The following is a 25968-nucleotide window of genomic DNA, read 5'->3' as shown; positions in this document are numbered from 1 at the left end:
AGGCTCCATAATTCAGCTAGTTCACTACAAATTCATTGAACCCCCTCTGATTTTGCTTCAAATCCCTGCCACCACCAAAACTGTTAGATGCAATCAAATGCACGGTTATAATTTACAGCTGCTATATTGACAGGCAGACAGATCCCTCCTCCCAGAGCTTCATGGTATTGGCCTCCAGTGAACCTGAGCATTTGAAAAAATGATATTGAGTGAAACCTATGTGTGCACGCTAGATCTATAGGGATGATTTTAGAATGGACCCAAACTCTAGGATTATGGTAAAGTGTAAAGTTATTTTTGGATTTGGGGTTGTTTTTTTTTTTTTTAAAGCAAACACAGAGTCTGCTTTTAACAAGTATACTGCAAAAAGAAGATACCAACTATGATATTAGTATTTTAAAATGTAATTTCACAGACGACTTCTGCATTATTCCATACCCTGTGCACTTCCTGTGTCAAATCTCAGTAATTGACAAAGAAAAAAAATGGCAGCCTCTTACATGACTTAATTAAGCAGTTATTAGACTGAGTCCTCCTATTTGAATCCGTCTACTTTAAAAAAAATTATGTGTGGATGTTTATCTGCCTGTGGCATATTGTACACATAAAATGCAAAAATCAAATTGTTTCAAAATGACAGCCGTTAACATTTGCATTTCTTCAGTCCTCATCAGTCAAAATCAAGTCATCCATCCTAGATCTGCTAGTTACAGATGGCCTACATAGTAACATCCTCAAAGGGCGGTGTTCAAAGTAGATAATGCCAAAGCTTTGGAAAGTTGGATGGTTCTATATATTTATGGTTTGCATATATTGAATCATTTATCTCCTTCCATTTTAGCCATTTCTTCTCATCTTCACCACATCTTTGTACTGTTTTAGGTTAATCCTTCCATCTGGCATTAATGCCAATGTTCCCACCTCCATTGCTTATGCTTTAGCATCACTTCCTTTTCCTTTCAAGTCTAGTAAATTACCAGCAAAGAAAGCCAAGATGGAGTGTCATGTATTAGGAAGGCAGGTAGATAAATGAACCTCTTTCTGGAAGCTTCAGAAACACATAAATACTCTACCGATTCCTATTTGGGGGGAGGTCTGCCCTTGATGATAGGAAAGAGATGAGTAAGAGGTCCAGCAAGAAATAATAGAGAGGAACAAAGGAGGATAAAATTAACTATGTTTCCTTCTTCCCCCTTTCCTAATTATCCTTCACCTTCTGCCGGTCCTTCTTTTTATTTTAAAACTGTTTATTCTGAAATAATTTTAGACTTACAGAAAAGTGAACCTTATTTGAACTTCAGCAGGTTTTCCGTTCCTGTTCTGTTTCTGTTTCAAGATCCAGCCCACGATTCCACATTGCATTAGAGCTTATATCTCCTTGGTCTCCTACACTCTGCACAGTTCCTTCGTCTTTCCTTGTCTTTCATGACCTTGATGCCTTGAAGAGTATTTGTCTGTTATTTTGCAGAACATCCCTCAGTTTGGGTTTGTCTGATGATTCACCATGATTAAACTAAGGTTGTGTATTTTTGGCCAGAATACTACAGAAGTGATGTGCCCTTCTCAGGGCGTCCATGATGTCGAAATGTCTTATAACTAATGATGTTCATCTTGATCATTTCATTAAGGTGGTGTCTGCTGGGTTCCTTCACTGCAGAGTTACTATTTTTCCCCTTTATAATTAACACATCCCTTGGGGACATATTTTGAGACTATGCAAATAACTTGGTTTCTCCTCATACTTTCACCCACTAATTTTAGCATCCATCCATGGTTCCTGTCAGCAACAACTGTTACTGTGGTATTACAATAGTTGTTTTTACTTCATTCTTTCCTTCTACCTTCACTAATTGGAATTCCTTTCTAATGAAGAGCTATCCTTTCTCCCTCCACCATTAATTTCTTTATTCAGTTATTTATATCATTATAGGTTCATGGATATATATTTTGTTCCAGTCCTGTTATTATTTTGTTGCTCAAATTATTCCACCTTTGGCTATCGGGAGCCCTTTCAAGGTAGCTCCTGTTCCCTTTTGATTTGCCCAAGCTTTTTTGAGAACTTTCTCTTTTTCTTTTTTTGGTGCTATGAGAAGCTCTAGGATTATTTCATATTTTCCTTGCCACACTCCAAGAATCAACCACTTTCCCTTGGAGGCTTGATTCCTTTTATTACAGAATCCTATTCAGAAACCAAGAATGGTTTCTAGGAATGCTCCTTGCTGGAGTATCACTGCTTCTAGACCCTCTCAGCAGACAGAACTTGGAAATCAATCAATCAATAAACCTATATACATACTAGATTCCACACACGTCTGTATTTACTTTCGAGTCTGTATATACATTAAAAAAACATGAGTTTATGCTGATAAGTCTAATTCCAATCCAACACCACAGTGTTCACTGAGAGTTCCCCCATCCTTATTTGTAATTACATTTTCATACTGTGAAAAGGCTAGCTGTCATTATCTATAATGTATTTAATTCTTATTTCAACCCTAATATACAAAGTTGTTTCAGAATTGCTAACACTTACCCTTGTACTAACCAGAGTATAGTGTTTGTGTAAAATTCTTTTTTTTTTTTTTACATATGGATATATCTATTCTTTTTCAAATTCTTTCCCCAGTTAGGTTATTACAGAATATTGAGCAGAGTTCCCTGTGCTACACAGTAGGTCCTTGTTGGTGTGTATAATTCTTTTTGTCTTTATCCTTATTGTAGCCAGTCAAAGTACTGTTTCCAGGGCTTCCCTGGTGGCGCAGTGGTTGAGAGTCCGCCTGCCGATGCAGGGGACACGGGTTCGTGCCCCGGTCCGGGAGGATCCCACATGCCGCGGAGCGGCTGGGCCCGTGAGCCATGGCCGCTGAGCCTGCGCGTCCGGAGCCTGTGCTCCGCAACGGGAGAGGCCACAACAGTGAGAGGCCCGCGTACCACACACACACACACAAAATACTGTTTTCCAATGTTACTTGGGTTAGTTGTTCTATTCCCCAAGCCCTTCAATGTGCTTATGTTAATTTTTTGTAATATAATTAAGTTCATGTGTTATAGTTGTCTTCTTATTTGGAGTCCCTGCTACATCTTGGTTGATTGTTTTTAACATACATACAGTAAAACTCACTCTTCGTTGTATGCACTTCTAGGGGTTTTGGCAAGTGCATAGAGTCCGTATCCACAGTCATGATATACAACAGATCCATAGCCCCAACAGGTCCATCTCCCCTCTACTCCTGACAATCACTGATCTGTTTTCTAGCTTTATAGTTTCGCCTTTTCCAGTATGTCATAAATAAAAGCAGACAGTACTTTTGGACCTGCCTTCTTTCATTTAGCAGAATGCATTTGAGATTCGTCTGTGTTGTTGTGTGAGTAGCATTCCATCACGTGGATGTTGTACTTCCTTCTTAAGACAGAATTTGTGATCTTTGTCCATATATCTAATGTTTACGTTCATAAAATTGCCCAGTGGGTTGATGCTTCTTGGGACTCTGAAACTGTGACTTCGAAAGTATGTTTTTCATCTTTCCTTAGCACTGAGTTCACTTCATCTTGTTGACTATGGTCATTTCCTACAACCATCAATCATTTTAACATTCCAAGGAGGGCTAGAGCCAAGCCTTAATTATTTTTGGTAAGATTGACAAGGAGAGTATGGATAATTGAAATCTTCACATAATGTACAGGCCTTATAACAGCTACTTCTTCCCCCAATTACTGAAAGGTAGCAAAATTGACTCCTTTTAAGTTTTATATCCTTTCCCTTCCTTTGCTCATCCTCAGGTAGAAGCACTAATGAGTCCTCAGGTGACCATAAAAATGGAAAGACAGAGAAGAAGGGGATGCGCAGGCTATGGGTAATCTATATAGTGGATAAAAAGCCTCTGTGTCATTGAGAATTGATTGCACTCTAGTAAAATAGATCTGAGTAGGGATTATGTATCTTTGACTTATTTTAGATTTCCTTGTAGTGCTTAGTACTTGTTGATTCAGTGATAGACTTATGGTCAGTTCTAAAAGTCTACCTAAAAGAATATATTCCTACTAAGAAAATACCAGCCTCCACTGTTTCTTGCAGCTACCTATGTGCTCTTCACTACAAAGCATGGCGCCCATTTGTGGCACTGAGAAAATCTTAATTGCAATAAAACAGATATTTGTAACTTATACCCATGGATAGGCACACACGGATAGTCTTTTGGGAACCTGTGAACTTCTAGAAATTATACGTTCAAGTATACGCACATTTTCTGGGAGGGAGGACCCTGTTTTGAATCAGATTTTCAAAACTGCAAAACAAACAAAATTAAGAACATTAACTGGAAAGATCATCTCCATGGTTCCTCTAATATTGACATGGAAAACCTGAAAGCACTCACATCCTGTCTCTTTTAGTCTGGGAGATCTTCATTCAGTCTCGAGAAGCGTTCACTAGACTACAGATTCCTTGAGAGAAAGTACTGAATTTTTGTAATCTGAATCTCCAGCGCCTAGGACAGAGTCTGATATATAATAGGTATTGATAAATACTTCCTGAATGGATTCAATATTTTAGGCTACTGATAGGACTTTTTAGTCCATTGATGATATAAGAGGTCTGACTAGCCTATGCTGTCTGTGACACATTTATTTTAATTAGTTTGCAGGAATCCGTACAACTTTGTCATATCAGTTAATCAGCTAGTAAATCACTAGCAGTAATAAATATATGCAGTATTTTTTTCTAATACTGTTTATATTTACATCACATGCCTTCCTTTCCTAAATCCCTGTGGCCTTCATCGGTGACAGATGAGAATATATTTTCCCCTTTCTATTTACCACTTGAGGGAGCAGAGGGTTTGAGTGACTTTGAAAAGATCACTCCACAGTGTGAAATCTAGAAAAAAAGGGTTTTTTTTTTTTAACTTTGGATATAAGCTCTAAACTGCAAAACTGTGTTATTATGCAGAATTTACTCTTCTAGTTCTGTCGATTTATAAATTCCTATAGAGGGCCTTCTGAAGAAGCATTGATAATTCATGTGTTTGCTCTTCAAAAAAATACACTTGGGCTGAGTTTTGGAAGCCTGGGTGACCTACGTCATCTACAAAGTGGTTGCCAAAAATTCCAGCCCATGATGTTCTCTCTTCTCAGCCAAATAATGGTACCAACCATTGAAAAGTATCACATCTTTGTTTTGGGTATGTCCGTTCTGATTCCCCTAGTTCAATATTAGTTGAAAGCTGAGCAGCGAGCCTCAATCAATGAAAAGCTCGGTAAATTATACTTATTTAAGGTTGCTACAGCCATTAAAACACATATATACATACATAGATATAAATATATAGGTACTTAGATATACCAACGTTTGCAGACTGGGATCCTACAGGCTGAATTTGGCTCAAAGATACCTTACGTTTGGGCCACAAGCTATTTTTTTTAATAGTCAGTATTTAAAAAATCAAGATATTTTACTCACATAGACCAAATTTGCTAACTTTTTTTTGAAGCTGGTAGAAATCACTGGCTCATGTTTAAAACTTTCCCTATAATTCTCAAATGCTTACTTAACTTTAAGTTTCACCATAGGCTTTCCTATTTTCTAAAAATTTCTTGTAATATGCTAGGTTTACAATTCGGTAGTGTTACAAAATCTGGAACCATATTCTGTCTTTGACCTGTGAAAATGTTACTGTTAACCCACATATATTCAACAAAACTGGCATTGAGCTGTTTTTCTGGGAGAGGTGATGGATTTATGCTGCTCTGTCCACACGTTCTTGGCGAGTGCCCTTTTGACCACTGGCACGTATTTGTAAGACCGTCTGCATTGGGGGTGGAGCCTGTGGTTATGGAGCAGGTCCAAGTTAACTGGCCCACACAGGGGAGCCAACCCATGACCTTGACCCCATTACCACAGTGTTCTAACCAGTTGAACTAAATAACTGAGTAATTCTTTCTTAGCAGTCTGATCAAATCAGCTGGCATATATTAAGAGTCCGTCTGTGGACAAGGGTGAGGATGTCAATGAACAAGGGAGCTTAAGATAATGAGAAAGTTATCAAGTCCTCCCATTGGTTGGTATGTTATATTTGGCCAAGGAGTCACTAAATTGGACTTTGTCATTACAGCTAATTGCATTTCTGGGCAATTGGAACTCACAAAAAACCTAAGCTTTTATTGAGTTGGGTTCCTTTTTAGAATTCAGAATTTTGGGTGAATAATTCATAACATATGTATAAACAATTAGGGAACATAGCAAGATGGAAAAAACTTTGTACCAAATTGAGGGGGTCAAGTCCCTGTTTGGTTCTAACTACCAGTGTGGCCTTAGGCACGTTACTTGACTTTCTGAGCTCTGAGCAGGATTAGATAAATATGATATCAAAGATCCTTCTACCCCCAAGAGACTTTATATAACTCTACAATTTCTGAACCAGTAAGAACACTTTGCATGCAAATCTTTTATAACTACAAATGTAAATGGAGTATTTTGTCACAGATAAATAATATTTCAAAAGCACTTATTGAACAAACTTATTTTTAAAATGTATTGGTGTTTGCATAAAATCAATATATAATGCAGATCTTTCATAAGGAAATCCAATGTAAATTCAGTAAACAAAAAAATACGTAAGCCATGGTTTTATATATTACACAATAGGTTCTAATGGCATTTTACATTTTAAAGCACTTATGGATCACCTTGAAAAATTTGCCATCTTATCAAATAATTATTTTAAATGCAAGGTATTAATGATTCATTAATCTCCTGATTTGGGGTCCCTTAATGTGACCCTTTTAGAACTACCTCTCCTTCCCCTAACTTGGTAAATTTAGATTAAACATGTTAAGCTCAAGCTTTCCTAACCAAACTGTACATATTTCTAGCTCTTCTTTCTTTTCTTTCTTACGAATTCACTCAACTATTATGTTTATAGAACTGAAATTATGGTTAGATTTATTGTTCTTTTATCCAAACTGATTCTTCCATCACTGGACTGACTGCATTAGTGAGTCTATAGATCTCAGTAGGATGGGTCCTAGAGAGTGTCAGGGCTGGTGTAAAATGAATGACAACAGCTTAGTCACACCTGAAATAATATATTGACTTGGGTTTCCAAATAACCTTCCAAAATGAAAAACACAAATACTGTGGGTTTCTGCAGAATCAAATATAACTGTAATGTTTGTAAAAAAGATTAGTTATTGGAAGTCACTTCAATAGTACATGGTGAAATTTAGAAATTCTAAACCTGGGGAGGCCAGAGGCATTAAATCCAAAGCCAAATACAGGTTGCAGATGCGCTGGGTGATGATTGCCAGCTCAGCCATCTTCTGAGTTTTGCTGCTGGGGTGCTCTGCGTCGTCCATCCAAAGCCACACAAACACAGGCTGCCGGTGCATTGTAGCAGATAACGCGGCACCTCTGTCATCTGAATAAATGCATAGCTGGGCAAAAGTAAAGTTTCCAATATCATTCCTTTTATGTGATATGATCCAAAATTGATCTGATATTTTAAAATAGCCCCAAAGATAAGAAAACACCCTCAGGTCAATTCACTGGATTGAATAGCCTACATTTCTTAAAGAAATGTTCACCAAAAGTCCCATCTGGAAAGTTCTACTCACAGGCTCAGACCTTTGATTTATTTAATTATGTACTTTATAGGATGATGCCTTTAATTACGTGTACACAAAATTTCTAGCATTGATTTCTTTTATTCTGTGAGGACACCGGCAGCCATTTTGAACTGTAAAATAGTATTAGGAATTTATGGGAATTATCTGTGGTATTGAAGAAAGGAAAAATTAGCCATTGGTACAGGAAAGGGAGGAACAAGAAAATATACTTCCATAGTAGAATAGTAGTTTCACAGTCTAGTGGACAAGCAAATAAGAGCCTGATGCTTTGGACAGACTATAAATCAATTTCTGATTTCTTTGGTCAAATTGTAAATCATCACTGTGCTAAGCTACTATGAATTTCCAGGTGAAAGCCTACTTTGTGATTGTGTGTTACTAGTAATAGCTCTTTCTGAATTACAAGTGATTAGAAAACCTTGTCAGAAATTACATTGTTCTTGCTGTGTAACCCTGGATATATTTTCTTTAGTGATGTTATATTGCTGGAGAATGAAATTATATTCATTCTTATAAAACTGTATTAAAATCCCATGGGAAGCCTATTCCTCCGCTCTTTTGTCCAGGCCCCTCTGAACAAAGGGAAACATTGTTGATTGCTCCATGGCTCTGGAGTGACTATCACTTTGCCCGATTTCTTTTGGTATAAGATGTTCTCGACCTAGAGGATGCCTATAATATTCCCTGTGCACTTCAATGAATAAATTGCAACTCTATTTAAAATAATAAATTACTCCTCATTTTGTAGTTGGCAACCCTATCTTATTTATGGGTTCCAAGTTTTAAAAATTGAGAAAGCTAAGGAAAGGGAGTTTTTAGACTTTTTAAAAATAAGTACAGACCCTTGCGGGCAGCACAGGTTTGAGACATTTCACGAGACTTGTGACTTTTGGCCTTAGGAGAGTCAAAGTGCAACGCAGAATTTCACTTGAGACATTCAGGATAGACTTTGTTTTCTTTTTTTTCCTCCCAGCCTATTCATAGTTGAGAATCAATTCAGTTTTATGGTCTACTCTTAAGGGACTTAGTGAATAAAAAGGGATATTAGTTCACTTTAAGTCTAACATAAAAATATTGAAATCTGATCCCTTGCCTTACCAACTAAGTTGGGGCTCAGATTTTTTAAATTACCTCTTTTTCCAAAAGAATGCTTCTATGAGAGAAAGGTACAGACAGAGGTATTATTGTTTGAAATTGTGTTAAGGACAGAGTGAACTAATGACAAAGATGAGTTGTGTCAAGAGAACCCAGCAACTACCTCACATTTATCTTTATTTGAAACCTAAGATTAAAGAGGTCACAATTTCTGAAACTCTGAAATTAAAAGCCTAAATACAAGATAGACATGTGTTTTCTAGATGACACCTTTCAGATTAACCATCTTTTTTTTTTTTACATCTTTATTGGAGTATAATTGCTTTACAATGGTGTGTTAGTTTCTGCTTTATAACAAAGTGAATCAGTTATACATATGTTCCCATATCTCTTTCCTCTTGTGTCTCCCTCCCTCCTACCCTCCCTATCCCACCCCTCTATGTGGTCACAAAGCACCGAGCTCAGATTAACCATCTTTAATGACAGCTTTGGGTTTAAACTTTATTCTAGAATTTAGCCTGGTGTTTTTAAACAGAGTGTTTGCACAACACAAAAGAACTGGTCATCATGAGATTGAAACCCAAGGTGACTCAGTGCCCCCATGGCATGTGATAGCCCTGTATTCATTACCTTTACCAGCTGAGTATCTGTCTGTCACCATTTTGGTCTTGCTGTGCCTGTAGACATCCAGGGCAGTGACTAGATTGTAGGCATCACATGTAAATTAAGCTATTTGGTTGATTTATGCATTCATAGGGAGAGTATCTTCCACTTTGGAGCTTTACGGGGGGATAACATGCTGAGTTATGAGGGACCATTGTGTCCTTCTTCTAGAATAGAGGCTATGAAAAATGGAAACAATTGATGTAATTCCTGAAATCCTGACCTTTAATTCAGGTCAACAGTGGTGGTTGAATTTTTATGATGCATCAGGCAAGAAGAGTGAGACCATATTTGATGAATTGACTTGTATCCGTAGCATCCACTAGAGGATCTGGCCCAAAGTAGGTGCTGAGCAAGCCTTTGCTGAATGAATGCATGACTGCATGTATGCATGAACAAGAGAAACACATAAAGACCCAGCCCTAGCCCTTGAGGAGCTCACATTTAAGCAATGGTAAAAATAGCGCCCTACCCCCAATATAGCTGCTAGCATCAGCACAAACCCTCCACGTCTCAGGATCCGCTCCCTGAATCCACATTTTATCCCATCTTGGGTAAAGATAAACATGCCCACCCAGATTAGTTTTGTTTAGTGAAAATGTTATGCACATTAAGAAAAACACATTAAATATTCATTTTAGTGAATTGAGACAGCCTAGAAATTAACCCCCAACAATTCTCCTTATCAAAATTGCGTTTTCTTCTACAGAAAGGAGGAAAAAAGTCCAAAGTTAAGAGCACTTCTACCTTTTAAAAACAGTTTCAAACTTAGTATCACTTACTAAGAATCAATATAATAACTCTTTTCTATCGTTTAAGGCTCTCTTACCAGCTCTACTGTGCATTAATTATTTTGCTTCTTTTGTATTTGTACAATAAATGCTTGACAAAAAAACCACCTAATTTAAGATTTTTATGGCACAATGAAAAAGTTTCCCACCCCCAGGAAAAAAAAAAATTCTGTGATGTTCTCACTGTCTTTTTTTCAGGGAATATTTTATATATTAAAAAGAAGAAGAAGAATGTGAAAAGAAAAAAAAAAGCCCTAGTTATACTTTATGTGACACGCAGAAGGTTTAGAATATAGAGAACATGAAAAAACATTACATGAGCTATAGAGAGATAAAGCTATGTGTTCTTCATTTTAAATTCCAGATAAATATGATTTCAGCTTTGATCCTACATGGACTAATTCTTTTGTCACTCCACTAATTAATTCAGTATGCTAGAGAAAAGATGCTAATTTGAGCATCAAAGAAGTGATCTTTTTTTTTTTGTTTAATCAGAGTTAAAAAGATAAGTTTCACTCCCATTAGACTAGGTCTGGAGCTCAATCATTTTATTCTTGTTTAGTGTAGATGAATTCCAGAGAAATCGTGCCCTGTTTCTCTTAACTTCTGAAGATGGAGCAGTAACATCCTGGATTCCCTTTAAAATGGTCCTTTGCATCATCACTGTGCCAAACAAACAAATTAAAAAAACCAAACAAACAAACAAAAAAACTAAAAACAAAAGCCAAACCAAACAAACACAAAGGGCACAGTCATTTCTTAATATGCTTGTCCTTTGGTTCTTCTTTTCACATAATGAGTTAGCCACCATCATCTGTTCTTTCTGATAATGGACTTTATACGAAGTACACGTATGTTAATTTGTGCCATTGGAATAAGTTGTATTTGACATTTTATTAAAGACTCAAAAGGAGACCTGTTTCCACAGAGCTTTTAGTTAGCCCTCCCTGGATTTCTTCTCATTGACATGAGTCAGTGTTTCCCTTCCCAGGCAGCTTGCTGAAATGCTCCCACCTGCCAGTGAATGGATGGCAGAGATGTTTCCCGTGGGGGAAGATTTCCTTCTGCAGGATGAGACTGTGGTCAGTCTGGAGTAAGCCGTGACAGGTTGACCTCGGGAAGGCCACAGGGGCTGGGGAACTGCCTGCAGTTGGTAGAAAAAAAGTTTGGGCACAACGTATGACTTGGTCTCAGAACACTCTTCCTTTACTAGTTTTTGGGTTTCTGGGGCAAAGGAGATAGAGAAAAGGAAGGAAGGAGGATAAAGGGGATGCTCTGGGCACCCAGATGAGAAGAATTTATCTGGCTGCTGGCCGAAGTCTGAATTCCCCATGTGGTCTCTTCGGATCAGTATTAGGGTTTTATGCAGGTCATCGGTTGCACTCAAGCAGCCTTCAGAGACACTTAAAGATCCACTTAAAAGTAATAAAAATAAAAAGGAAGAAGCCACATATTCTGCTGCTTTGAAATAAGTAAACATTTAATGAAAAGAAAAACCTTTCTAACTATTAAGAAAACATAAAAATGCAAAAAGATCTATTTCTTTAATGCTCCCGTTAAATATAGTTCCCAGAAATCAGAAGCATTTAAGTCTGAATCACCATGGCTCTTGCCTACAATGTCTTAAAGCCAGTGAGCGCGTAGCGCGTATGAAAGCAATTATTCAAAGTTCACTGTGCTCCTGAAGAGTATTTCGTCTTCTGGAAAGCAGAAGGATGGAATAACTTAAAACCCAGTGTAGTTGTGACAGTTAATAAGCTTTTTATAGTCCCTGTGTGGATCTGAAAATCATACCTTATTAGTATCTTTATCTTTCTCACTCACTCATTCACGCTTGTTTTCATTTAACTTTAATTTCTGGCCTCTTTTTCATATTTTTTTCCTTTTTTTCTAACCAAGTGCTGCTTTAATCATCTCAGAGTCGAGTTTTCACTTACTACAAAAATGTTCAGCAAAAGTAACTGTCCAGTGGTTCTTAACTGGTTCTTACAAGTCCGTCTTCCAGAGGCCCTTTTTGCTCGTTTGTTTATTTTTAGGAAGATGGGTTATGGGTGATGTGCATTTTGCTTTACTTTCTGGGCCTTCTAGAATTATTTTTAATGTATTTGGTGTTTTCAAATCCATTTTGTTTCCTAGCTCCTCCGTCTGGGAAAGCAAATTAGTTCAAGGATTCCCAGCAGCTGAACTGAGCCAGAGAGCTGCCTAAGACTCTACCCAGCAGATGTTTTATCCACTTAGGCAGAAATCCTAGAATGCTACAGGACCTCCCTGCTTTTCAATCCTAAAAACAAACATCAACACATCTGAGATCTGAAGATTCCTTGCTTTGGAGTGAAGGGGAGTCATGATCACCAATTTAGGAATCACATCCTGGGAATGAGGAAAGTAGCTATTTAAGGGGAGGGAATGGGAAGGTTGACCTCAAAGGAAGTAGTAGATAAAGATATCAGTGTGGTTACACGTTTGTTGTTTTCATATAGCTTGTCTTCATCTTGGAAACATATAAACACACCCAAAATAAGTGTCTAAACAGTATGCCAGAAATTAAAATTTTACTTGGAAATCTTATTTTTTAGGGTTTCAACTCCTTGATCCAGTTAGAGTTAACAAGATTTTTAAAACTGAGTTTTCCTTCAGTTACTGAAACATGAAACCACTCAGTTTCTGCTTGCGAACATCTCCTATGAAGCAAGTCCCTACCTCCTTTTGCGAGCCATGAGGTGGACCTACAGAGTTTAAAATACGACCCTCTGTTGGGGAAAGCATACTGAGTTTTAGAGCATTCCACCTCCCTCCTGAAAAGTCACAGGCATTAACCATGGCAATAATGCATAGTGTGGAAGGCTAAAAATAAAATAAGAATATTTTTTCTCTCTTCGTCAAGATTGATTTACAACAAACACAAATCTGTACATTCTTCTATCAATATTAACATAAAAGTAGGCAACGCCCTTAGGTACCAAAAAAAGGGAGGGGGGAGGGGAAGAAACGCTCTAATTGGTCAATTTTCACTGGATTTTTAGCAGATTCATTAACTCTTAGGTATGATGGGAACCATCTGAGGTAAACAAGTAAAGACATTGGTGACATACATTTCAGAAGCAATAGCTGAAGTGCACAAAACCATATGAGATTGCGATGCACTGAAGTTAATTTCGTCAGCATGTGCATATGCTAATTCAGAACCCAATTTGGAATATATCAGACAACAGAAACCTTTTATGGGTGAATTTCAGAATAAACTATGGAAACATAGTCAAAGGTCTATGAATTTCTCTGCCCCCATATTTTGCTTGAGCTCTTTCAGGCTGTATAATTTATACAATGATAAGACAATATCATGTGTAGTTTAAAAGTGAACTGGTTACAGGGAGAATAAACCATTATCCAAGTCCAGAAAATATTATGACTGTGAGGTTTGTGCATTTTCACATCTGACTTCATTCCATAGATTTCTGTGTTTAATATTATTAAGTGGGTCTTGTCGCCTTTTCCAAATGCATCAATGACACCCAAAGATATTTCCTAATTGTAGAAGGAGAAATACATTATGTTTCAAACTTTCAGCTCTCCTTGGATTCGTAGCTCACCACTAATTTGGAATAAGAGTGTCTGAACTTTTCCTTGCCTGACTTTTTTCGTCCTCCTAAGGCATTGCTCAGGATTGCTTTCATACAGTCTGTGCTAAGAGGAAGAGTAATTGCTAATAATTACATAAACTGCCCAATGGGATCAAGGAGGAAAACTGTAGACAGATACTACTTAGCAGAATTAAGGAGTGAATTAAATGAGAGGCTAGATGTGGAAAAAGCTAGAGATAGAGCTACATATTTTCAATTTGAATTGTTTGTCAGGGTGCCTGGGAATCTGGGAAGGATTTGAAAGTCATCATTACCTAGAAAGTTCAAGGAAAGAAATAGAAACAAAATATTTGCTGAGAAATTAGGGAATAAATACTAAGAATTATATTAACATCTTTCTTGTATAGAAAACAATAGGATGCTAGAGCCCTGTTTAATTAATTGGATTGAAGAGTTAGAGATCTTCCTAGCAATCGATGTTATTAATGGTTAAATTCCATGTGCCTAACCCATATGATATGTAGTGGCTGCTCAGTAAATGACGGAATGAATGAATCAATGTACCATGATTAAATTCTACTTCCCCAGATAGCTGTTTAGGGCTTCCCTACATAGGCAAAATAGGAACACGGGTGAGGCCTGTTTCTGGTATTTTTCTGTAACCCTTTCTGAGGTTCTTTTCCACCTTGGATATTCTATTTACTTTGATTTCATTTATAATGAGATTACCAAGAAATCTCATTTTATGGATAGGAATCATTTCTCTTATACATGAGGCATCATATTAACTGATAAATTAATTACCCAGGAACTCCTCCATTTCCCCTTTATCAGTTCTATAAAAAAATTAGTTTCCTCTCCTAGCTGTTTTATCCTTGTTCTCCCTTTTCCATCTGGATTTCCCGAAGGCACACTAAAATAACCGTGCATAGAAGTCAACTTTTGATGCGTCTCCATTGACCTATCACATCCAAATCACTGTCTTCTCTTCTCAGCAGCCACGGATCACCCAAGCCGCCATCACCTTTCACCCACACTCCTGTAGCCCTCCCCAGCCAGTTTCCTGCTTTTATGTGCTACATTTTTACTTCAGCAACCAGGATGGTCCTGTGAAGTATACATCACATTGTATCACTTCTGCTTAAAATGACTTGGTTTCTCCACTACCAAGTCTTTAAATCTACCAGTTTCCTTACTAGCTTCTCTGTTCCTTGAATCACTAGAAATGACCTATTGTTATTCTTAGACTAAACTCTAAGTATCTCTCAGATCTATACTCCATGGACCTTACCCTTCTTTCCATCTGAATCCTGTGCAAGGATCCCCTCTGCTCTCCTCGCTTCAGATACTGGCCTTCCTTCACTGCTTGGGATTCACCAGTCACCAGGCACTTCATGCCCTCTGCATGTCCTCTTTCCTTCACCCACAAGGCTTATCTTCCATCTTTGCTTGTCTGGAATCTCTCACCCTTATCCTCTCAGTTTAAATGTCATTTTCTTCATTAAAGACTCCCAACCAATCAATGTCCTGTTATCGTCTCTCCTGACTCCCTACATAGCACTTTTCACAACTTACAATTACATAGTCACACTTGATTGGTGACTGTCTCTGTTAGAATGTAACTTTTATGAAGGTAGGGTCTGGTTTTGTATCCCAATACAATAGCAACCTACATCCAGTGCTTATGGCAATGTCTGACACAGAATAGTTGCCTAATAAATATTCTTTGAAACAAATGCATGAATGAAAGAAGAAAGCGAGCAAGCAAGCTAGTCTTCCATGAAGCTGTTTCATATAACGTCTCTGTAAAAAGGAACAGGGCGGAGATAAGGGGATATATGTACACGTATAGCTGATTCACTTTGTTATACAGCAGCAACTAACACACCATAAAACAATTATAGTCCTATAAAGATGTTAAAAAATAAATAAAAATAAAGTGTTTTGGTAAAAAAAAAAGGAACAGGAACAGGTGTTTTAAGCAAACATACAATTCATGAAAATCTAAATTTACATAAAGAGTATGTTGAAAGGTGATTTTTCCACTTTACGGAAAGATCCATCATAAGATTCTTTAAACAGGCTTTCCAGGTACGTGGAAAGTACGACTTCATTGATTAAAACCATATGTTTGCACAGAATTCTTCAGGAAAATATCTTTTATATAAAGCAAGGTTGACCTATAAGCAATTTCCTTAAGGCATCTAGCCCAGAATGGCCAACTCTCAAATTTCCTAGGTAATAGGTAATGGGAGGCCTGGAATGCAGTGGATATTCGAAACCCTAGAATGCAAAGCAGTAATTTCAGCCATTTAAGTCTGCATGACTTTTCTCACAAAAATAGCTAATGGGGAGAGGAATCAATGTATTTGAATCTCCCCAGCTCCTCTCTGTGTATGTCAGTGAAGGTAAGAATGGCTGTGAAATGACCCCCAGAGAGGCTGCCATGAAAGGAGAACACAGGCTTGTAAAATTCACTAGATTGATGCTTTTCTCCCAACTCCCCCCACCACCACTACCACCACTGATAATTAAGTTGTCTCATTGCAAAACTGGAAAAAGAATTCAGTGTTTTAATAAATAAAAGGCAGTTAACTTCTCTGAGTTTCAATTTCCTCATCTCAACAATGTGGGAGCCCTTTTGAAGATTATTGTCTTATAATTCTATTCTTGAACCTACCCAAACTTTACAAAATAAGGTAATTGGTGGCTGCTCTCTGTCTAATGAAATAAATTTCACAGCTATTTCTGCCCTTCTCACTGGAAACTTTAATAAATGATCATTAACTTTAAATCAAAACATAATATTTATAGAATTGTTTGAATGGACTGTTATTGATGGTTCCTGCTTAGAAGAAAATGCTTGGCAGAATTTACTTACAACTAACCTTTTCTTCATCAAACATATCCCACTCTAATGGAAGAATAGTAAGCTATTCTCAAACTGCAGTACAAGTGAAATATTTTAGCTGCAGGAAGGAAAAAACAATACGTTGGTTGTGGTCATAAAGATCAAGGTCGACTAGGGTATAGGTTAGTTTTACCCTTCAAAAATCAGACTGCTTTCATTCAGAAAATCTAAAACCTCCAAATTTACAAGAAAATATTTGAGACATGGGGAAAAAACAAGCCTAAAATCTGTAGAGATCATGGCAACAATTTTGCCTTCATCTGCTTCCTGAGGCATTATTTTACCCTCACTCCCCACAATTCTGATTTTTCTTTGTTTCAGTATTATTATATTTAGTGACATTTTGAGGGAAAATTATTTTTCTAAGTGGTGTACTAAAGTATTCTCACATAAAGGAATTTATAGTAATAATGTTGATCCCTACGACTCTTCTGCGTGGGTCTGAGAAGTTAAAGAACGTATTCATGGAAACACATTATTTAGATATCTCCCGCTTTGTAGGTTGAAGCGAGATCTTGAATATATTAACAAATCTGAATTATTTGAAAGTTAGTGTTCTCATATTTTGTCTGTATTTTTCTCTCTTTCCTATTTCTATGAATGGGATCAGTTCATTTCTTCAGTGAGAAAAAGGAATAGATTCAGAAAAGGAGGCAGGAAAAAGGAAGAACACAAACAAACAAAAAGAAAGGCTGGGGATGATGGAGTTAAGCTGATGGTTGATCAACTGAGATCGCCAGACTAGACTGGATACAGCAAAAGGACTGAAGTAGGTGCAGAGGCAGGTGGAGAGATGGCAATGGGGAGAGAGGAAGTTCATGAAAGAGACTTTGCTAATTGAAATTATAATGGAAAAATATGCAGAAGAGACAAGGCTGGGAGAGGCTTCTGAGGAAAGCAGGATGCACTCTGTACTAGACTAACACCAAGACTATGAATGTTGCAGCACCATCTTCCACGTGTGATACTCAGAGCTGCCACTTGGCCAGTAATCTCCACTTTGGGTTGAAATGCAATCCAGAAAGAGACTAATATGTACCCATTTTTATGAAATTCTGATGAAGACGGGAATTTCTTACAAGTTTATAATTCAGGTCCTCGTGTGAGGAGATTCTGAGTCACTGTGTGTTGGGAGGCTAGGGGAGAGGGATGGGAGCAGGGGAAGGGGGCAGTCAACAGCACATGTGTAATTTGAAAAATGTCCTCAGGTTGGATAGATGGAAGGATGGATGGATACATAGATACATACAAAGAATCATAGATAGAATGAGTAAGCTAAAGGGATAAACACACACGCACACTTAGTTAAATTTGTAGCTATCTAATAAGAAGCAAGGGACACATGGGATTTCCTTAGATTTAAGAAGAGTCTTTACCATAACTGAAGACTATGCATGATTGAGTGACTTTTATCCCTAGTTATCAGCAGAGCATCAGTCATTTTATTTTTTCATGTATGTTAATACCAAGACTATGGGAGATGGCTTCCAAAGAAAATATCTATTGGTAAAAATGCCTATCATTTAAGAATATGTTCTACCAATAATTAATTGCTGCTTTTTTTTTTTCATTTCAAATGTGCAGTTTCATTTTCCCAAAAGTGCTAAGGAAACACAATGTTCTTTTAAAGTATCATAATTGCAGGGAACCCTAGTGTACTATTGTTTGGAATGCAAATTGGTACAGCCACTGTGGAAAAAAATGTGGAGGTTCCTCAAAAAATTAAAACCAGAACTATCATATAATCCAGCAATCCCACTTTTAGGTGTATATCCCAAGGAGTTGAAATTAGGATCTCGCAGAAATATCTGTACTTCTAAGTTCATTGCAACATTATTCATGATAGCCAAGATATGGAAACAATCTAAGTGTCCATCAAGATGAATGGATAAAGAAGATGTGGTATATGTATACAGTGGAATATTACTCAGCCATGACAAAGAAGGAAATTGTGCCATTTGTGACAACTGGATGAATCTTGACGGTATTATGCTAAGTGAAATAAGTCAGACAGAGAAAGACAAATAACTGTACGATGTCACTTATATGTGGAATCTAAAAAAGACAAACTCAGAGAAATAAGTAAAGTGGTGGTTATCAGGGGTTGGGAGGTAGGGAAATGGGAAATGTTGGTCAAAGGGTACAGACTTCCAGGTATAATATTAATAAGTTTGGGAATCTAATGTACAGCATGATGATTATAGCTAATAACACTGTATCATGCACTTGAATGTTGCTTAGAGTTGATCTTAAATGTTCTCACCACAAAAAAAGAAATGGTAACTTCATGGCAGGATGGAGGTGGTAGCTAATACTATGGTGGTGATTCTTTTCTAATTTATAAATGCATCAAATCAATACATTCTACACCTTAAATTTACACAGTGTTCATGTGCCAATTATATCTCATTAAAGCTGGAGGAAAAAAATAAGATCACCACTGTGCCCAGTTAACCACACTTATGCCAAGCACCGGGGAGGGCTTTTAGCACACTGACCTTGGGCTGATTTGGGAAGACTGCAGCTACATGGGAGAGTGCATATGGCCTGAAGGAAAATGTGCAATGTAGGAGGTGACCCATGTTCTAATCCCAGTCCTGCCCTGAACTTGTTGGGTGGTCTTGGTCAAGGCCCAGGGGCTCTCAGAGCTTTTGATTCTCCATTTTAAGATGAGAATGTTGAACTAGGTGTTCGGTAAAGTCCCTTGCAGCACTCTCACTATGTAATCCCATGAGTTTAATCTTCAATGTCAATGCCACCTGGAGCTCTGGAGGACTATTTAGGAGGTCGGTCAGTGTTTAGCTATATGGGAACAACAACCTTTCAGTTCTTTAATCTCTACTGAATTAATGGTTTGAAATTTTTAGTCTTTAATCACATGATTTTGTGCAGACTGCACAGTCGATAGAAGGAAGGAAAGAAGGAAGAGAGGAAAAGGAGGGGATTTCAGTAACTGTATTATTTTTCTGATCTCAGCATCTTATTTTAATTCCATTTTATGTGAAATGATCTTGTATTGCTTAGAATAAAGAATTCCATTTTATGTGAAATGATCTTGTATTTCTTAGAATAAAGAATTTAATGAATTCATCTCATAAATATCTTCAACTAACCACGAAAAGAGCGTAATTATCATTAACAATCATCTTCTCCATGTTTCACTAGATTTGGAAAGAAGAAAGATGATAAGGGTGGAAAGGCTGAGCAGAAAGGTCCTCTGAAGCATGGTGGCCTGAGAGAAGAGGAGCTGGAAAAAATGAAAGAAGAACGTGAGAGGTGAGTAGAAATGCTGGGCCTCTTATTTTATTTTCATGCGTGGTCTGTGTTAACTTGGTTATATCATCAGTCAACTGGAGAAATCTTATTTTAAGAAGCATAAAGGTTGACTGATACAAAAGGAGAGATACCTGATATAAATGGAATCTGCTTTTTAGGGAATTTTTATTATATTTTGAGAAGAAATTGACTTCATGTTTTTATTATATTGGTACTTATAATTCCATAATGTGCTACCCCCAGTTTTGACTATATCAATGCATATGTTCCCTATGGTTTAAATAAGGAGTTTTTTGTTTCCCGAGGTTTTTTTTGATAAAAAGGTCATCTGGATATTGATGTTTAGAGCTATCAAATTTCCATAGTCTGTTCCTAATTTTTGTCAAGCTGTTGTATACCTTCTTAATTTTATTCTGCTAAGCCCATTTGGGTACTGTAATTTGAGAAGTACATGCCCTTCATTTTTAAAAAGCCAGTGCCTTTTATTAGGCCATCAGCAAGTTGCAAAGTGTGTTGCCCATCTGTTAAAGGGCCGGTTTCATTTACTGAAATAATGACAGTTTGCAAGGGCTGAATTCTTCTATTTGAGGAGCTTAATGTTCCATTAGGACAAGAGGTCCTTCACATATCTTTGATGTTAACTCTGGCATTTATCCCAAGTAGATGTATAAATGTCTGATTTTGAAACATGTAAGTGAATATTCATATTTCTCCTGACAATTCTTTGCCTTCACAATCAAATGAAGCCTGGAGAAAGACTGAGATTATTACATAGTTTTAAGTATTTGATGCTGACTTGATCATGTATGAAGTCAGATTTGTGCAAATTTTTCCTTGCTTATTAGTAATAATAGTTCTTGTCGTTTTTAAAAAGTCAGTTCTTGAACTTATTTTAATATTCTAGCATGTGTATTAGGAAAATCATACTTCTTATTCATTGCATTTTCTGGCACAGAGCAGGCTAAGAGTATCTAACTGTTAAGCTTTGACCCCTATCTTGTGGTCTATTCCCATTGAGAAGGCTGACTTTATCAATAGCAAGAAAAAAACCCTATTTAGTCCTTTCTTGTTTTTGAGAGGTTGATAAGCTCAGTTCCAGGGTCAGTGGAGCAGAAAAAAAGAAATCAAGTGCTTTCCATTGTTGTTGACTCTTCACCTGTCAGAGTTGCCCCAAAGAGAAGAAAGATGAATTCTCCATCATAGCCCCAGATTCAGTAACCCTGTAATGTAAAATGTAATTCAGGCTAAGATTTAAATGCATCTATTGGCAAAGACATCTGTGCGGTGAGACCATGCCATAGGTCTTTACTGCTCCCCTAACTTCACTTTCTGAGGTACCACATTCTTGCCTCATCTTCAGGAAATGGAGCTATTTGCTAGAATGCAGACTTCACATTTTTTGCAGCTCAACACTTGCTTGGGGTTGGGGGGTTTCCTGTTAGTAGCTAGGGAACTCTGTGCCAGCTAGAAAATTGATAACTCAGAAAATAAGGTGGGTTGTCTTTAAGCAAGAGTTCATTTCCTTTCTGGTTTTGCCTTTAGGAAGCAGGTGCCTGAGGAGTTTTGTTCTTAAAAGCAGAACTGTAAACTCACCTCAGCTGGTTATATGGGCTTCAGGACCAATTTTCTTAAAATGTGTTTGGTCAAAATATTGAAAGAACTATACTATTAGCCCCCACTTAGGCCACTTCCAGCACGTGAACACATAAAACACATCTGATATGGGTTTCCTAGAGACAACATTGTCTCAATCATGTACAAGGGGAAAGAGTGGGAGAAGTTGATGTTATGGTTGGGTGCTATAGAATTAATGGCCAAGGATATTTCAACAGCTCAGGGACTGAAGACCATAGAGGGTGAAGTGAAGGCTGAACATTTGACATTGCTCCCAACCCTGCAGTCCCATTTCTTGGCTCTCTATCATCCATTGGAAACAATTCACAACTCTTAAAGAACTCAGCAAATGTATCACTCATCATGGCCTGGCCACAGGAAGAAAAAAAATAGAATAAAATAGGAAATAGTGTATACAAGTTCACAAAGTTGTCTTTTGTTCTAATACATTTAGAATTTGTTACCTAAAGATGATTCAAGCCATCCGGTTGCTTACTTGCTTCATCCTAGTTGTCATAGATACAATAGTTTTTCATTAACATATTCCTTTTTCAAAGAGTTTAAATAACTTAAATATAATATATACTGTATATCACTGAAGCCAGCTTGCACCAATTTATGAAAGATGATTATTAAGCTTTCAAGAATTCTGTGAGCTGGTTGCTAAACCGTTGGTAGCTTGAGATTAGTCATGGTGGGAGTATTTACATCACAGAAACTGGCAGGTGATGGTAAATTGGGTTTGTTTTTTTCAAAGAGCCAGTTCACTGACACACCGCTGAGGGTCCGTACCAATTCTGTTTAGTGTATAACCAGGAAGAAGTTATCAAAAATAGAGGCAAGGGGCTTCCCTGGTGGTGCAGTGGTTGAGAGTCCGCCTGCCGATGCAGGGGACATGGGTTCGTGCCCCGGTCCGGGAGGATCCCGCATGCCGCGGAGCGGCTGGGCCCGTGGGCCATGGCCGCTGGGCCTGCGCGTCCGGAGCTTGTGCTCCGCAACGGGAGAGGCCACAACAGTGAGAGGCCCAAGTACAGCAAAAAAAAAAAAAATAGAGGCAAAAAAAAAATACTCATCCAAATCAAAACACATGACTTCTTATAGATAGCTATGTTTCTCAATATGGCCCATGGGCCACCTGCATCAGAATGAATGACTTGGGGAGCTTGTTAAAAAGTGAAAATTCCTGAGTGCCACATCGGACTTGCAGAATCAGAATCTTGGAAGTTAGAGTTCAGGAATCTGTGCTTAATAGTTACACCCAAAGTGACTCTTCAGCAGTCTGAGAATCACTGAGTTTGAGGGACAAGATTTGGCTGGAACATTAGATTAAACTCTTCTCATTCTATGAAAATGATGTACAGATTTTTTTCCCAGGAGGATTGAATAACCCAGTATAAAAACATCGCCATCTTTCTTATATGCCCTCTCTGAAGCATCCTACCTTACCTGCACACTTTCTACAGACAAAGAGGAGCGCTTGCCAGTGCTCACTCACCTAAGGGAATATGGGTATTTCCCCACCCCATCCCCTCATGTGCACAAAACTTACAAAGATGATAAGTTTATTAAGAAAGTTTTGGAAACATAAAAAGTGTAAAGAAGATGATTAAAGTCATGCATAATTCTACCATAATTCCATAACCACTATTATTACTTTTATGATATTTTTACTATATTTTTTTTGTTTGAAAACTTGGTATTCATACTGCTTATACTTACTGTTTTCACAGAATTCCCATTATATTGTGAGCATTTCCCCATGTCATTAATGTTTTGAAATTATGTCATTTTGGTGACTAATATTCTGTGAGATCAGTATATCATAATTCATTTATCTTCTGTTGTCTTCAAACGTATAGTCTATTTCCATTTTTCACTGTTCCAAATAATACCTTGATGAGCATCCAAATGCAAAAGTCCTTATAATTACCTCTTAAATCATATCATTTGAATGTCAATTCCTTGTAACTGTTTTACTCGAGGGTTAATCTAACCTCAACTCTAAATTTTAGGGTTATATCATTCCTCTCATTATTTTTCTTATGATTTCCATATCTTGTTTTACTTTGCCTATGTATCTAACTCCAGATAGGGAATTGTTTTGATGATATATATGAATATTTTATTCATAGCTATAGCTATGGAAAGGTCAAAAAAGCCACAACTGGTGGATTGAGTTATTAGATTAGATTGGAGGAATGCAGAGTCTAGAACAGGGATTCTTAGTTCTTCGGGGGTTGGGGGGAGGCATGGAGGATGGAAATTTGCTCCCCAAGGAACATTTAGCTATATCTGGAGACATTTTTGTTTGTCAGAGCTTTGGAGGGGGTGTGGGGAGTGAGTTGCCACCACTGTGTACTGGGTAGAGGCCAGGGATATGGCTACACATCCTACAATGCATAAGACAGTCCCCGTCCTCAAACAATGAGTTATCCAACTCAAACTGTCAATGATGTGGAGACTGAAAATCCCTGTTCTAATCTATGGACTTCAAAAAGAGTAGGGGTACTACCTCCTGGACATTAGAATTGTATTTTCTCATGATATCCTGTGGCCATTGCAGAGAGATATACACCAGATCTTGTAACCCTAGAAGGATTATTAGCTAATTGAGAAACTGTACGCAAAGATTGCTAATGAATATTCCATCAATATAGGCTTGCAAGAAAAAAGTTTTCCTCAAAAATTTATTTTTAACGCTGGCCTGCTGAGCACTGGCATCAGTGATGGTGCCCATTGATCAGAGTTTGAATTCCAAGAAGCTGCAGGGGTTGACAGTGTGTCTGATGACAGAATCATCTGGAACAATGGACTGAAAAAAACATAAAGGAACTTAATAGGAATAAATGTAAAGTCTTGCTTTTAGGTCCCAGAAGGAACTGTACAAGCACAGGATGTGGAAGGTTTGACTTAATACCAAATATATGAAAAATTTGCCTGATGGTTTTAGTTGAGGGTAAGCTTAGCATGAGTCAACATGGGGATGTGCCTGCCAGAAACTTAATCCAGTCCTAGGCTACAGAAGTTCATGTACAAAAGTGAAGGAAGAAACAATAATTTCTATTTTATACTGCTCAGATCACACCTGAAATACCCTAAGCCTGTCTCACACACAGAAAATGGCAGCACTAGATCCACGTCTCCTGAAAAATATGGAAGGACCTGGGAATGCATAGCCTGCAGAGTTAGGACTTAGTTGATGTCACATGATTAAAGAACATTACGGAGAAGAGGAATTAGACGTATTTTATAGCATCCATTCACTTTCCATTCTCTCTCTCTCCTTATTCATCCATTCATTTATTTTCTTGAAGATTCTAAAAAGGAATTATTTTAAGAGAGGTAGCCTTGGGCTTCCCTGTTGGCGCAGTGGTTGAGAGTCCGCCTGCCGATGCAGGGGACATGGGTTCGTGCCCCAGTCCGGGAAGATCCCACATGCCGCGGAGCGGCTGGGCCCGTGAGCCATGGCCGCTGGGCCTGCGCGTCCGGAGCCTGTGCTCCGCAGCAGGAGAGGCCACAACAGTGAGAGACCCGCGTACCGCCAAAAAAAAAAAAAAAAAAAAAAAAAAGAGGTAGCCTTCAGCTTGATTGAGGGGAAAGCATCCTGACAAATTCGAGTGTCTCATGCGGTGGTGAGTGTATTGACACTGGAAATGTCTAATAAGAAGCTGATGATTACACTGAGAAAGGATGAGTGCAACAGGAAAGGATCGGACTAGCATCAGTTTCATAAACTTCAGTCACTGATATATTATCTTCATTGGTTTATTTATATCTATATACCTTCAATTAAATAAAGAGTTATATAATGCAAAACCATGTAAATTAATATAATTAAATTCATCGAGCCACATACCGTCAGAAATCATCTTGTGTGCCATTAATGCTGCATGTGTCCTTAGATGAGCGCTGTGGTCTCTCCCAGATCTTAGGGTCTGAGAAATATATGAATATCTGAGTATAGAGGCATTTACTTTAAACTCGTTAGAGTGGCCTTTCTTGAACTGGCTGCGGCATTGATTCATGGTAGCATATGCACTATTATTATCTGAATGTATAAGCCCAAGTTTCTTGCTCATAATTGCGTGTTAGGATTTTCTTAGTCTCATATTTGATTTCCTGAGCTGATCATGTGTCCCCTCCTAAAACAAGTCAAACAGTCCATGGCAGTGAAGCTCTGTTTTAAATAAACTCATCATTTTGTTCACGCTCCAGTGAAACTGGCCATAATAAAACATTAGTTCCAAATGCTTATATCCATTGCTAGAAGGATGAATCCAATATTATGTTCAAAGATTATTTCTCCTAGAATTCTTTATCAAGCTAAATTAAATTAGCATTTTCCAAATATTCAGATTATGTAAATTAGTATGGTGAGCCAAAAGCAAGGCATGGTCTTAACAAGTCAGTAAAC

General features: G+C 37.7%; 1 protein-coding gene across 4 annotated transcripts in view; it reads left to right on the top strand.

Moving 5' to 3' along the window:
* PARD3B (par-3 family cell polarity regulator beta) overlaps positions 1-25968 on the top strand; it is a 1048345-nt gene that overhangs the window by 792249 nt on the left and 230128 nt on the right. For all 4 annotated transcript variants that reach the window (XR_009564558.2, XM_060301965.2, XM_030854060.3 and 1 more), the window contains one exon: positions 19830-19940. Coding sequence is in view for 3 of the 4 variants with exons in the window: in XM_060301965.2 (XP_060157948.1) it covers positions 19830-19940 (111 nt within the window). In the remaining variant the exon portion in view is untranslated. The remainder of the gene's footprint in view (positions 1-19829; positions 19941-25968) is intronic.

Source organism: Globicephala melas, chromosome 7 (assembly GCF_963455315.2).
Source record: "Globicephala melas chromosome 7, mGloMel1.2, whole genome shotgun sequence".
Classification (NCBI taxonomy): domain Eukaryota; kingdom Metazoa; phylum Chordata; class Mammalia; order Artiodactyla; family Delphinidae; genus Globicephala; species Globicephala melas.
This window is presented reverse-complemented; position numbering and strand designations above follow the sequence as displayed.